Raw genomic sequence first — 15,786 nt, forward strand, 5'->3', positions numbered from 1 at the left:
GTTGTAGTCTTTTGAGGTTGCCTTGATTAAATCCAAACTGTACTTCATGTGGCCTTTATATATGCATTTGTTGTTTTTTTTTTCCAAAAGGGAAAGCAACCATCCCAGGCTTTTCTTCCCTCCTTTTCCTTTTCTCCTTCCTTCCTTCCTTCCTTCCTTCCTTCCTTCCTTCCTTCCTTCCTTCCAATTCTCAAGAGATGTTTTGGAGTTCATTTTTAAAAGTCCATGCTGATAACATGGTGCTGATTGCTCTTGGTAGTTGCCCATGGAGTGTGAAGTGCTGTAATGGGAGCTAGCAAAGTCTGGAGAGCTGTTGGTGAGACCAGGAAAGGGCCTGCAGCATCTGGTTTTTGGTAGGCAGGTAGGTATTTAGATTAATTTTTGGTAGTATATTAGCAATTGCTTATCATATTAACAATTGCATAAATTTTGTCAAAATCATTTCCAGTGAGGTAAAAATAATTTTTAGTTGCATGCTTAGGGATGAATGCTCTGTACATACAGATAGTAAGAATAAGAAATATGAAATTAGGTTTTTGAGAACATCTATAAGAAATTAGATTTTTGTTATTCAGAAAGCATAGGCTGGGAGGCCACCAGGCCACCAGGCTCTCAGAGCCTTAGAGATAAATAATCACAGCAGTGTGATGACTCATGAAAGCATCAAGGAGACATCTGAATAATTGAGGGATAGGGCGGGGGAAAGGTAGGGAATGTCTGGGAAGCCTTTTTGTTTTGGCAGAACAGAAAACTGTATGGCCAGAATTAGCAGAAGCCATGTGAATGACTGAACTGCATTTACTGTTTCCCTGTGACATTGTTCTGCTCTGATACCAAGAGTTCATTTTGTAACTCTGAATAAACTTGAGGAGGCAAAATGGGTGAAGGAAGAAACAAAAGCAGCTTTTTAAATGCCTGTTAGTGGGGGAAAAAAACAAACCATGATTAGTAATTAACAACAACAAAAACAGTAATAACCACTTAAGCTCTGCCAGCCACAGTCAGGCACTTACAGATTTTAACTCATTTAGTCCGCACAGTAATCCTAGGGCAGATACTCCTATTTTCCCCATGTCACAGATGACTTGTCTGGGGTCACAGGTCTAGGCATTGGGAGACCTAGAAAATGAACTTGTGCCACCTGGCTCCAGAACCCCTCTCTTAAGCTCTGTGCAGTACGTCTTGCCTCTCAAACTAGTAGGATTTACTATTCTGTGTATAAGTACTGTCTGTGTGTAATTTGAGCTTAACTGTTAGGTTAAAATTTATTTTGATGACCCTTCTTGATGCAGGGTAATTATGAATAACAAGGACACTATTCCTAGTTCTACCATCTTTGTGCCACTCGGACTGAGCAAGAGCTGGGCCTTCCAGAGCATCTCCCTTCCAGTCATTCAACATTTGCTTAGGGATAGTTGTTCTGTGTTTATTAGAGCTTGGGATGCCTGGCTGGCTCAGTTGGTAGAGTGTACATACAACTCTTGATCTTGGGGTTGTGAGTTCAAGCCCCATGTTGGGTGTAGAGATTACGTAAAAAAAGTAAAATCTTTAAAACAAAATGTTTATTATAGCTAGCATATTTATTTTATACCCAGTTGATGACATTGTGACATTACGGAGTTGGTAGGGTTTTTTTCCCCCCCCCACTGTATATTAATTTTTAATACTCTGGGATTGAGTATATAGTGAACACATATAGTACATTTATATTGTTTATAGGATTTGGAATCTAAGTTTGTTATTTTAAGTGATGAAGGAACTTTATGATTATAGTTCTTCTGCTCAATTATACTTTATGGCAATATGCTTTTATATCATTTTAATATGTTTCCAGAAATATGTTATCCTGAGAAATATGTTATGGGTTTTGGTTTAATGGTTTTGGAATAGGTGTACAAAATGGCTTTATTGTGTACAATTTTTTAAAAAATTTGTGTATAGAAGCTTTTGGAAGAGGAAGTTTGTACTGAAGATGTCAGTGGGATTTTTTTTTTTTTTTAAGATTTTATTTATTCATGAGAGACAGAGAGAGAGAGAGAGAGAGGCAGAGGGAGAAGCAGGCTCCCAAGGAGCAGGGAGCCCGATGCAGGACTCGATCCCAGGATGCTGGGATCATGACCTGAGCCGAAGGCAGACGCGTAACCATCTGAGCCACCCAGGCGCCCCTGTCACTGGGATTTTTAACAAGCCCCAAACATTGCTGTTAGAAAAGTTAATACAAAGTTACAGTGTTGCACAATGATAAGTTAATTGTAGTTGTGGGCAAAATCTTTCATAGTTTCCCAACAGCAGTATAATTGCTATATAGAGACTTTGAGAAATTAGATAAACAAATTCATTCTGGAGAATAAAAAGGTTTTTAAGTACAAATCTTGTTTTGACTGCCTTGTTTTCTAGGGCTTAGTAATTAAAACATTATTTCTGCATCTTTATGCTGAAGTAACAAAGTTGGGAAGAAGACAAAGAAAAAGGGGGAAAACTTGGGGCACTTAACAGACTTTGCAAGGCCAATTTTGACTGGAAGAGTCTCTAAGAAAGAGAAGACGGTCTTATGGTTCATCAATAAACTAACAACTATAGAACATTTTGTGATAATCATTTTAAAAGCATTTCCATTTGTCTTGGATAAGTGTCTTCAGGTAAGCCTTCACATGAAAGAAGCTGTCCTGTTCTTCACTCTTCTCCAGGTCTCTGAAGGTAATGAGTGTCATCTGTAGCATGAGGAATAAAATGTTTGAAGACAAAGTGGGGGGCGCCTGGGTGGCTCAGTTGGTTAAGCGACTGCCTTCGGCTCAGGTCATGATCCTGGAGTCCCGGGATCGAGTCCCGCATCGAGCTCCCTGCTTGGCAGGGAGTCTGCTTCTCCCTCTGACCCTCCTCCCTCTCATACTCTCTGTCTCTCATTCTCTCTCTCTCAAAATAAATAAATAAAATCTTAAAAAAAAAAAAGACAAAGGGGGAAAGGAGTGTAGGGCATAGGGAGAGAGAAGCGCAAGATCCTCTTCCCTGTGGACTGGGGAAAGATCTAGTCAGACCTTCAGTGCTGAAGCTGCCTTTCTGATTTGTGAAGGGGACTTAAGAAAACAGCCTTGAAGCCAGATGAGATCTGGATGGTGATGGGAACCAAGGCACAGAGGTGAGGAGGAGCAGAACGAAGTTGTTCATTGGGAAGTCAGGAGATACCCAGAACAAAGACTCATTCCTCCAGGAGGGCCAGAGAAGCTTGTGGTAATCAGCATTGTCATAATAATAGGTAGCATAGCTTGACTTCCTCCATGAAACATTTCCATCTCCTCTCTTGGCTCTCGGGTCCCTGTCCTCTCCCGCTTGCCTTCCTCCCTCACAGGCCATTCTCCCTCTGTTCGTCCTCACCTCCTAGGTTGAAAGTGCACAGGATTTTGTCTCTTTTCTTTGATCTCTCTTCTGTCTCCAGAGAAGACAGACTCCCTAGGTGATTTCATTCATGCTCAAGGCTGTAAGGGTCATGAGATGACAATGACTCCCAAATTCATTTCTCCAACCTGGACTGACCTCTCTGTAGATCTCTAGAATTGTCCACCCAGCTGCTAACCTAATCCTACTTGAAAGCCTGAGAAGTATCTTAAACTTAACATGTCCTTAATAGAACTGTTGTTTTCTCCTCCCTGTGCACCTAAGTGGCCCTTCCTTCATTAGCACCCATTCTTTTTAGTTTCTCAGACCAAATATTGGAGTCATTCTGGCCATCTCTCTCTTTCTTATAGGCTGCCTGCAGTCCATCAGTAAGGCCTGTCCCTTCTGCCTTCACAGTGTGTCCTGAATCCAGTTAACTTTTTACTGTTTCTACTCTAGCCTGAGTCAGTGCTGCAGTAGCTTTTGTCTTTCTGCTTCTGCCTTTGTTCCTATACAGTAGCTGGAGTCCTGTTTGGAAATGTAAATCAGATTATGTCACCTCTGTGCTTCAAATCTTTTGTTTACTTCCTGTCACTTTTAGAATAAAACTAAAAGTCCTCACCTTGGTCACAGGGCCCCACAGAATTTGGCCTCTGGCTGGCTATCTGATTAGACATCTCATCATTTTTTTTTTTTAAGATTTTATTTATTTATTAGAGCATGAGAGAAGGATGAGGGGCAGAGGGAGAAGCAGACACCCTGCTGAGCAGGGAGCCCAATGTGGGACTCGATCCTGGGACCCTGGGATCATGACCTGAGCTGAAGGCAGATGCTTAACTGGCTGAGCCACCCAGGCACCCTACATCTCATCATTATTTATTTTGTTTCTGGCTACAGTGGTGGTCTTGCTTTTCTTTAAATGTTACTAAGGTCCCTGCTCAAATATTACCTTTTCAGAGGTGAGAGTCTGCCCACCTTTAAAAAAAAAAAAAAAAATTTTATTTATTTATTTATTTTAGGTAGGGGAGGGACAGAGGGGGAGAGAGAGTCTGAAGCAGACTCCAAACTGAGTGCGGAGCCTTAAGCGGGGCTCAGTCTCACGACCCTCAGTACATGACCTGAGCCCAAACCAAGAGTCGGATGCTTAACCGACTACACTGCCCAGGTGCCCCAGAGGTGGCAGTCTGTTCACTTTTTTTTTTTTTTAAAGATTTTATTTATTTATTTGACAGAGAGAGACACAGCGAGAGAGGGAACACATGCAGGGGGAGTGGGAGAGGGAGGAGCAAACTTCCCGTGGAGCAGGGAGCCCGATGTGGGGCTCGATCCCAGGACCCTGGGACCATGACCTGAGCCGAAGGCAGACGCCTAACGACTGAGCCACCCAGGCATCCCAGTCTGTTCACTTTTAAAAGCCACCGCTGCCGGGGTGCCTGGGTGGCTCAGTTGTTAAGAGTCTGCCTTCGACTCAGGTCATGGTCCCAGGGTCCTGGGATCGAGCCCCACATCGGGCTCCCTGCTCAGCGGGAAGCCTGCTTGTCTCTCTCCCACTCCCCCTGCTTGTGTTCCCTCTCTCGCTGTCTCTCAAATAAATAAATAAAATCTTAAAAATAAAGCCACCACTGCTACCCCACTGTCATCTTATATTGCCTAACTCTGTCTTCCCCGAATGATACTGTCTACATTAGGTAATTATCTGATTCCAGATTAGAATATAAGCTCCTTGAAGGTAAGAGACCAGTTTTCAGTAGATACTTCAGGTCTGGGGCAATGGTAGGCACTCAAATATTTGTTAAATGAAAGAATATTTTGAACATTTGCTTTGTATTAGAATTCTTGACATGGACTAGTCATTAATCCCCACAACAATTTTATAAAGTTAGGTAATAATATTATTGTACCCATTTTACAGATAAGAAAATTGAGGCTTAAAGAGTTTGTTATATGTCAAAGTTATAGATAGATGCTAGGATAATACTGGATACTTGGGGTGGGGTGGTTAGATTAAAGCCGCTATAGTATTCTGTTTCCTTCATTGCTAAAATCCTTGAAAATGTCTTCTAAAAATATTTTCTATTCCTAGGTCAACTTGTATTTGATCACTGAATATTGAGTCATACTGTAAGACAAAATTCAGTTTTGGATCAAGAGACACAATGTTTTTGTTACAGGAATGGACCTTTCTCTCTCCCTGCCCCCACAAATGCTACGTAGTGGAACTCATGGGTTTCTGATGCCAAGTACAGTTCTCATGGGAGTCATTCTATAAATGGCAAGCAAAATTTCCCAAACATTCTGCAGTGGCTGCTGTGTTCTGTGTAATTGGTCTCTACACTTCCACTCATGCCTTCCTCCAGTCCACTCTCCATACTGTAGTCTATAAATGTAATCAAGTCATTCCAGTGGCTTCACCAACTCCTTGAGGTCCATCGGTGATTTGGCCCTGAGATTTTAGTGCTTTTCTAATTCTTTGTTGTTTCTTGTACTTGAGCCACAGCTGCCAAACCAGTATCTGGATTTCACATGTGTCTTTTTGCCCAAGGGCTTCCTTCCTTTCTTGGGAAGCATACTGCCCAGTGGTTTGGAGCCTTGGGAGCCACATCTTCCAAAGTTTAGTCCAGCCTCTGGCCTTGGGCAGGTGCCTTCTTTGGTGCCTCAGATGTAAAATGGAGGTGATAATAGTTACCTACCTCATAAGGTTATTATAAGGACTAAGTGAGTGAATACATGTAATGCTTTAGCACAGTGCTTGGAACATAGTAAGCATTTAATAAGTGTTAGCTGTGGTTATCTCTCCACTTTCCCTAGCTGTCTCCTATTTATCCTCAGCCCAGCCTTTTCTGTTTTATCAAATCAGAGTTTACTGACTCAAAAATCATCTCTCTTAAAAGTTTCTTTTTATACATACCTGTTTCTGTGTTCTTCTAGGACTCCATGCTTAATCTAGAATGGCTCTTATCATAATTTGAAAGTGTTTATTTATTTCGTGTGATTATATGTCTGTCTCCTCCATTGGCTATTAGCTCTAGAAGGGCAGAAATAACTTGTTTGCTTGCCATTGTATCTCCAGCACATTGTCTGGCACATAATTTGTGCTTAATAAATGTGCCCAATGAATGAAAGGGTGTTTAACTTTTCCTTTCTTAAAATAGGATCTTGGGATATTTTGCAATAGTGCTGCTGCTGCTTTTTTGGTGGGGGGGGGGGTGGGCAGAGGGAGAGAGAATCTTAAGCAGACTCCATGCCCAGTACGGAGCCCAACGTGGGGCTTGATCTCACGACAATGAGATCATGACCTGAGCCAAAATCAAGAGTTGGACGCTTAACCAACTGAGCCACCCAGGTGCCCCAGTTACGCTTTTTTTGAGAAAGATGAATGTTAGCATGGAAGCTAGCACTATTTCCAACTTGGGAGACTTGGAAAACTGAGCACAATGAGTACAAGTACAGAAGGCAAAGGGGCAGGGACTGTTGGAAGACAGGCAGAAAGGCCAGGAAAATGGACTTGTTCGGTTGGATGCCATCTAACAAAGTGTTTTTGTTGAAGATCTTTGCACCATCCTGGGTACAGTGTATTCAGCAGTGACTCATCCAGTGCTTATTGAGTCCCTGCACCTCACCCTTCTAACTGAATGTGTGTTTCAGAGGAACTGCTTGGGAAGATGAATGCTGAGAATGTTAGCATTTGTTTATGTCTGTTGGTGTTTATCATATGGCACTGCCTCTTGGGTGTGTGTCTTGAGTGTGAGGACAAGAATTTGTTTCACACCCACACAAGAATCCTTATGCAGGTCAAGCTTGTCATATCTAGAACACTGGAGAAAATTTTACAGCAATAAATTTGGGTGGTAAGGTACGTCTTCTGATCTGAGATTCCATATTTCCTGTGAAATGCATACTATAAGAGACAGCTCTAAAGACCTGAGGAGGAAGGGGGATTTCCAATACCTACCCCACTGTCTGCTTCCCATTATATTTTCCTTTACCCTTGTCTTTCCTGGTGACCCCCATCAGCACATCTTCCTATTTGAAACCTGGTCATCTTTCCTTCTGTCCCCTGTTTACCCATTCCTGCTGTTTCCTAGAAGTTGTATTTCTACTCCTGAAATAGAAATTTAGATTCCTCCTCTCCCAGAGATGAACTTTCTTGCCAGAAGTTGCGTAAGTTGGCTGCTCAGGGAGAAAAGACTCAGGAAGCAAGTTGTGTTGGGAGAGCTCTGTACCAGTTCACAAATAAGCATCACCTACTTATGAAGTCAACACTGAGTGATGCAGAAAGAGAAGTCATGGTTTCCAGCTACAAAGAAGTAACAATCTGTAAGGAAAGATAAAACTAACATAGTCATTGGTGCTTTGGGTATATATTGAGTATTTACTATGTGGCACGAGCTCTCCTTGGAGCTGGGATACAGCAGTAGATGAAACAGAATTTCTTGTGTCATGGAACCTATATTCCAGTGACTCACAGGACAAGTCAGGTAGTCAGGAGTGCAGTGAAGACAAAGCAGGGTAAGCAGGTGGAGAGTGAAGGCATGCTGTTCAAGTAGGATGGTCAGAAAAGGACCATCTGATATGGTGATGTTTGAGCAGAGACCTGTATGAAGGTAGGGAGGGGGCTGTTCAGATACCTGAGAGAGTAGCATTCCTGGTAGGGCCAAAGTACAAAGGCCCCGAAATGAGAGTGTATATCTTCAATGAGAAGGGCAGCGGGGCTGGAGTAGGGGGTGAATCACTCCAGTAACTGGGCAGTAGGTCAGAGAGGGAGTAGAGTTTTCTTCAGTGTATGTTAGGAAGCTATTGGAATGTTCATCAGAGGCATGACGTGGATATGATCTGGGTTAGTGTGAGAAAAGGACCAGTGTTTGCAGTGTGGAGATAAGACTCTCCAGGGGCCCAGGGGGAAGCCGGGAGCCCAGTAAGGAGTTACTGTCGTCTTCCAGGTGAGAGAGGTGGTGGCTTGGACTAGGATGGAAATGAAGGTGGTGGTGAGAAGCCATGGGATTATAGATTCATTTTGAAAGTAGAGCTGACAGGATAGATCATATGTGGGGTGTGAGAAAAGAAAGTTAGAGATGACTCTTAAGATCATCTGTGAAAAGTTACTTGTGGAGATGGGTCCAGGTCTGGAGTATACTGTGTGTCCAGAGAAGTCTCAATAGGAGGGGAAGCCTCACGTGTGGAAATTGCTTAAAAGGGGCCTTGAAAAGTGGCATGAAAGGTGATTTTATAGGAAATAAAGCAATATGAGGGGTACAGCACTTAAAATAGAGTTATGTTCTGACTCCAGTCCTCAAAATATGCCTGGAGTCCATTCGTTGGAAAAAGTGGTGATTTATCGTAAACAAAGCCTGCACACTGATGACACGTGGCCCTGGGAGGCATGCTGCGTTTATAACAGCTTTTATGTTGGTGAAAATAGTTTTTATGTTGAAGATATTCATTAATTACTATTATTTCATTCTTATGTGCTTTCTTAGCTCAGTTGACTTTGATACAGAGAACCGTTGTATTAAATATTGCCTAATCTTGTGGTTATTCTCTCCATATTCTTTCTGTGAAAGTTGATGAACTGATATTTTATGTGTATATTGCATAGGTATGCACTGTTTTTATTTTTCTTTTTATGCTGAAAATGGTATAGGATTTAATGAAATTAAAATTGTGCATGACAAAAGAAGGACATGCATCTGAGTGCCTATTTGGTTTAGGGCATTGTAGAGGATCCACAAGACATGGTCCATATACTGAAGGGATTTATAATGTGGTGGAACATCAGAGATGTGACACAGCTGTAGGACCCCATTGTAGTACTTTGATTCTTGCCATGAAATAGAATTCTTATTTTATCAGTTAGTGGATGAACTTTCCTCACTTTGGTTTAAGGACCATGGAATAGGGTTAACATATCCACCAAAACACTGAGAGAGTTAAAAACAAGATAAAATACCTATTTTTGAAAATTAGCATTTGTGTAGTGCTTTACTCATTTAATCCTGTGAACTAGGTATTATCTCAGTTTTAGAGAGGACTCAAAGTGCAGCGATACCCAAGGTGACAAAAAATCCTAAATATATTTATTAAGTGTTCATCATATGTTTAGAATATTAACATATTCTAAATGGTCTTCTGATCCAAATCCCATGCCCTTTCCATTACAAGTACTGTGTCCCTCTCCCCCCTTTTATTCATAGTTGGAAACATCCTGTTTCTTAGTTGGGTTAAAGGAAGTAAGTTAGATCTCAACTGTTACTAATTCAGAAAGAGAAAACCTTTGGCACATTAGAAAACATTAGTTCGTTGTCCTTGGAAATAATGGCGGAGTTCATGGGCTTCTGATGAGGTGAAGGGCTGTTATTGATATTTTATTTTTATAACTGTTTTCGTTTGCAGAGTTGGGAAGTTTCAAAATGTTTTATTAGTAAACTTTTCATATATTCAAGATAGTACAATGCATATATAAATATAAAGAATTATATAAAACAAACTATCCTATTAAATAGTCCTCAGCTAACATATAGAAATTATCCCTGCTTTTTGGGGCTTACACTACCCCCTCAAACAGGTAACAACGGTATTGAGTTTTACATTGTTCTAAGGTGTTTTCTGTAAATATCTTTCATTTAGGAATTAAAATCTTTTAAATATTGTGGGTAAGTTTCATCTTGTTTGACATAACTATTACGAAAATAGCTCTTCAGAATTATATTTTGATTTACTTATTTATGTTAAAATAAAAAAGGGTTTTGTGTACATACAGGCAGTTACTTAAAAGGCAGCTTGGTTTCAGATCTGTAAGTTAGGAGACGATTAGATTCAGAAGTTGCAAAGATCTGGAAGGAGGGAATCTTGAGGAAGAGGAAAAGGATTTCCTGTGAATCAAGAAAATTGCTCGCTGGTGTAGTGTTTCTGCTTCTTAGTACTAGGAAAAAGAGAACAAAGAGGTGGGATCTGAAAACTAGCCTTTCTTAAGTTGTTCTTGGCAAAATTGGTACCACCAGTGAGTAGCTAAAAGAGTGAGTGAAGGGGGCGCCTGAGTGGCTCAGTCGTTAAGCGTCTGCCTTCGACTCACGTCATGATCCCAGGGTCCCGGGATTGAGCCCTGCATCGGGACTCCCTGCTCTGCTGGAAGCCTGCTTCTCCCTCTCCCACTCCCTCTGCTTGTGTTCCCTCTTTCGCTGTCTGTCTCTGTCAAATAAATAAATAAAATCTTTTAAAAAAAAGAAAAAAGAGTGAGTGAAGTATGGCTTTAAAGTTTTATGACAGCAAATTTCCTAGAGGTTAGAAATGTTTATATTAACTAGTTTTTGAGTAGTGAAGACTACTTTAGGGGTCATATCTGATGTCTTGTCATTGTCTTTTTATCGCTGAGCCACTGAAACCTGAATCTGGTGCATGTAGCATGACACTAATTTCCATTTGCTTGGTAGAGTTTGTGTGTAGTCTTTCATCTTTTAGGAATTGTAGTCCTCATAGTTCTTAGTTTTAAATGGGTAAGGAGAGTTTTAAACAATGCCTGGGCTGTAATTTTAGGGGGCTGGTCATACGTACATGCACACATACGTATGCATATGCATAAAAATGCCTTACTGTGTTTGCCTTGGCAGTCGCTACATACATATAGGTATACATACATATTCTCTACCTGCATATAGGTAGAGAGTAAGCCTATAGATGATGGGTGTCTTGGCTAAGAGTGGGGACTCTGGAGTTAAACTGTCCAAGTCCACATCCTGGATTGCCACTGGCTAGCTCTGTAGCCTTGGTTTAAGTTACTTAACCTCTTTGTGATGGTATCTCTTGTCTATACAATGGCAGTAATAAAACCTCTGTCTGCCTTAGTGGTAGGGAGGATCAGTACACAGGAAGTTCTTAGAGCTCAGTGCTTATTTATAGTGCTTATAGTGCTCCACAAATGTTGGCTATTATTTAAATCTTGTCCCTAGTGCCTTTTGGTTAGAAGCACACTTCATTGCTTAGGTTGCCGTTTGTGTGTGGGGAGATGTTCTTTCTAGAACCACATCTCCTTGTCACATGATTATGTGCAGTGCAAGCCTTATTCATACTCTGTCAGCAGTTGAGATTTGAACGTAAGTGTGTGGCCATACCCGCTGGAATCCAGCAAGAGAGAGAACTAAGCACCATAGCAACTGTTGCTATTTGTGTCCTGAGCAGCAGCTGCCCTGGACAGATTTATTTTTTAATCCTGATCTCACTGATAGCCTGGGATGTGGCCGTGCCTTAGAGAAGTGGATTGGTTGAGATGTCTGGTCTTTGAGGAGATTTCATGACTACATGTTATAAAGATTCTATTCCATGTGAAATATGAGGCACTAAAGCTTTGTGTGTATGAGAAAGGAAGAGAGGCCAAGCCTCAGTGTTCAGACAGTCCCTGAAGTATAGTGTGATTGGATTAATCACACAAGAAATACTTTCAGTAGGAACAGTAAGGCTTCATGCTTTTCAGTCAAAGAGTAATTTTGGGGCGCCTGGGTGGCTCAGTTGTTTAAGCGACTGCCTTCGGCTCAGGTCATGATCCTCGAGTCCCGGGATCGAGTCCCACATCGGGCTCCCTGCTCAGCGGGGAGTCTGCTTCTCCTTCTGACTCTCCCCATCTCATGCTCTCTGTCACTATCTCTCTCAATAAATAAATAAAAATCTTAAAAAAAAAAAAAGTAATTTTGCTGTCTAGGGGCGCCTGGGTGGCTCATTTGGTTGAGCGTCTGACTTTGGCTCAGGTCATGATCTCAGGGTCCTGGGATTGAGCCCAAGTCAGACTCCCTGCTCAGGGAGGAGTCTGCGTCTCCCTCTTCCTCTGCCCCTCCCCCCTCCTCGAACTCGTGTGTGCTTTCTCTCTCAAATAAATAAATAAAATCTTTTTTTTTTTTAAGGTTTTATTTATTTATTTGAGAGAGAGAGAATGAGAGAGAGCACATGAGAGTGGGGAGGGTCAGAGGGAGAAGCAGACTCCCCGCTGAGCAGGGAGCCTGATGCGGGACTCGATCCAGGGACTCCAGGATCATGACCTGAGCCGAAGGCAGTCGCTTAACCAACTGAGTCACCCAGGCGCCCTAAATAAATAAAATCTTTAAAGAAAAAGTAATTTTGTTGCCTACAACACTCTGCAGATGATTTGTGGTCTGTGATTCCACTGTGTACATGCATAATACACTTATGTACGTGTATACATATATATAACATGTTATTATCAAATGTGGATTTCAGAAATAAGACTGTCTTTCCGATGAATACTTAATTATCAAATGCTTTTCTGGGTGCCTGGGTGGCTCAGTCGTTAGGCGTTTGCCTTCGGCTCAGGTCATGATCCCAGGGTCCTGGGATCGAGTCCCACATCGGGCTTCCTGCTCGGCGGGAGGCCTGCTTCTCCCTCTCCCACTCCCCCTGCTTGTGTTCCCTCTCTTGCTGTCTCTCTCTCTGTCAAATAAATAAATAAAATCTTTAAAAAAAAAATGCTTTTCTAAAGTAGATAATAAGATATTTAAAAAGGGTTTATTTCAGGTAGTAGTTGTATTCAGTAATTTTCTAATTTTTATTTCTAATGTATTGAAATATTTATGCAAATAGTTATGTGTGGCCTGTTTCTGACTTTTGGCTGCTTATTTACGTATGGTTCAGCCATAAAATATTTACTGAGCACCTGCTATGTACCAAACTGTGTTCTGAATCCTAGTGGTACCCAGTGAATACTGATGGTCTGATTCTTTTAAGTTTTATATACAGATCCTGCCTTTTAAAAGTGTGATTATTTTTATTTTTCGATTACCTTCTTCAGATTCAGTGGTATGAATTTACTGATTTGGATGTTTTGAACTTACAACATAACATCATGTTGAACTAAAGAACATGTAACCGAGTGACTTATAAAATCAAATCATTTTTATTCTCTAGGTATTATTAACCCAAAGAACCCAAAGGAAGCTCCAAAGTCCTTTAGTTTCGACTACTCCTACTGGTCTCACACCTCGGTGAGTATACTTATGGTGCAGTATAATAGAACAATGCAGGTTGTGAACAGTTTTGAAAGAGCTTGAAGGTCCAGATGGAGTACAGAGATGACCAACACCTAGGAAAATGGAGAGAGCAAGGCCCTTTGCAGTATCCTGCTTAGTAGAGGACCCCAAATCTTGTTGGCTTCTAGGGATTGTTCCTGAACTACAGTTTGCATTTGCTTCTCTTCATTACATGTTTTTAGTTTTTTGGGTTTTTTTTTCTGTTTTGTGCTGGAGTAGGAGAGGTTTAAACTACTGACAGAGCCTGATGGCCAACAAAAGGGCCTGTGAAGGGGGTTGGACAACATTTGTCACTGAAAGCTAGGTTTACTGAGAAATAGCTATACTACCTGGAGTGAGTACAGGGAAGTATTTTTATATGTGGACTTGACCTCTGAGCTTTTAGTACCATTTTCCATTTAAGAAAATTTTCTTGCACATTTCTGTGAATGGAAGAGTGATACTTTTAAGGTTATGGAAAGTGACATGTAATCAAGTGTTCATGTAGCTATTTTTATGTATGGCTGAGCTGGATGACTGTGTGTGTGTGTTTAATAAGAGAAAAATAAGCTATGTGTAGGAGGGACTTAAAAATTTTATAATATATTTTAATAATTGACTGTTGAGATTCCAAACACTTGAAGTTATTATAGCAGTAATCAAATAAGCGTAGGAAAGTATACGAATAAAATGTCATTTATTTCTTCTTTTAATTTTACAGCCTGAAGATCCCTGTTTTGCATCTCAAAACCGTGTGTACAATGACATTGGAAAGGAAATGCTCTTACATGCCTTTGAGGGATATAATGTCTGTATTTTTGCCTATGGGCAGACTGGTGCTGGGAAATCTTATACAATGATGGGTAAACAAGAAGAAAGCCAGGCTGGCATCATTCCACAGGTAAGAAAACAAAAAACAACAAAAGACCTCTGTTTAATATTACTCTTAGTCTTTGATTGCTGTAACAGTTATTTTTATTTAGCAAAGATTTATTCAGGGACTATCATATGCAAGGCACAAAAACAAATCACTTGTTCCTTTCCCTCAAAGGAGCTAATAGTATGACGTGTATACATGTCTGTCTTTAAAGGTGGGGAAGTTGGCATTCTGTAAAGGTTTTGCTGTATACCCTTGTCTGGGTATTTTATCTTTTGAACAGTGTTACCAGCTTCTTAAAAAAAAATGGTAGTATATAGCAGGCTTTGTTCTGAATCCTGGGGACGCCTGATCGGTGTTGTTGGTCAAATTTTTTTTCCCATGTCCCATATATAGTTCATCTTTTAAGCGTGTGATTATTTTTTAGTTTTTTGGTTGCCTTATCAGAGATATTTTCCTTTTATCTTAATAATTTAATACTATCACGTTAAGCTTGAACAGTCTGAGAATTCTTTTTTTTTTTTTTTTTTAAGATTTTATTTATTTGACAGAGACAGTGGGAGAGGGAACACAAGCAGTGGGGAGTGGGAGAGGGAGAAGCAGCCTTCCCACTGAGCAGGGAACCCGATGCGGGGCTCAATCCCTGGACCCTGGGATCATGACCTGAGCCGAAGGCAGACGCTTAATGACTGAGCCACCCAGGCGCCCCAGTCTGAGAATTCTTAAGAGCAGTGTGTTTTAACCTTGTGTTGTTTCGAATGGAGAAGGGTTGTGACATAGGTATTTAGAAGGAACTTCCCTCATTAATAACAGAAATGTGGTTTGCTTTTATTGATGATATTTGGAATTAATTTTAAAGTGTTTTTTGTTGTTTGTTTTCTTACTATAGGCCTAGTGTGACCTCTCTGTATTCTGAGATACATAAGAGAGCAATAGCTGGGGCGCCTGGGTGGCTCAGTCGTTAAGCGTCTGCCTTTGGCTCAGGTCATGATCCCAGGATCCTGGGATCGAGCCCCACATAGGGCTCTCTGCTCGGCGGGAAGCCTGCTTCTCCCTCTCCCACTGCCCCCTGCTTGTGTTCCCTCTCTCGCTGTCTCTCTCTCTCTGTCAAATAAATAAATAAAATCTTTAAAGAAAAAAAAAAGAGAGAGCAATAGCTACTTTTTCTTTTTTTTTTAAAGATTTTATTTATTTATTTGAGAGAGAGAATGAGAGACAGCACGAGAGGGGAGAGGGTCAGAGGGAGAAGCAGACTCCCTGCCGAGCAGGGAGCCCGATGCGGGACTCAATCCCGTGACTCCAGGATCATGACCTGAGCCGAAGGCAGTCGCTTAACCAACTGAGCCACCCAGGCGCCCAATAGCTACTTTTTCTATCGGATTATTGGACTATAATTTTAAATTCAGCTGTATAATTGAAATGCTTAACTATCAGTAAAAATTAAGAATTTTTCAGAAAAAATTGAATATACTGGCATATTTTCTTCTGTAAAAAATATATGTCAATATTAAGACATATACTTGGGAATTG

General features: G+C 41.0%; 1 protein-coding gene across 1 annotated transcript in view; it reads left to right on the plus strand.

Moving 5' to 3' along the window:
• KIF1B (kinesin family member 1B) overlaps nucleotides 1-15,786 on the plus strand; it is a 137,286-nt gene that overhangs the window by 24,955 nt on the left and 96,545 nt on the right. Inside the window, exons 3-4 of the mRNA XM_081816819.1 lie at nucleotides 13,279-13,355; nucleotides 14,101-14,280. Coding sequence (XP_081672945.1) covers nucleotides 13,279-13,355; nucleotides 14,101-14,280 — 257 coding nt within the window. The remainder of the gene's footprint in view (nucleotides 1-13,278; nucleotides 13,356-14,100; nucleotides 14,281-15,786) is intronic.

This window comes from Leptonychotes weddellii, chromosome 4, assembly GCF_054177405.1.
Source record: "Leptonychotes weddellii isolate Sample4059 chromosome 4, ASM5417740v2, whole genome shotgun sequence".
In the NCBI taxonomy this organism is placed as follows: domain Eukaryota; kingdom Metazoa; phylum Chordata; class Mammalia; order Carnivora; family Phocidae; genus Leptonychotes; species Leptonychotes weddellii.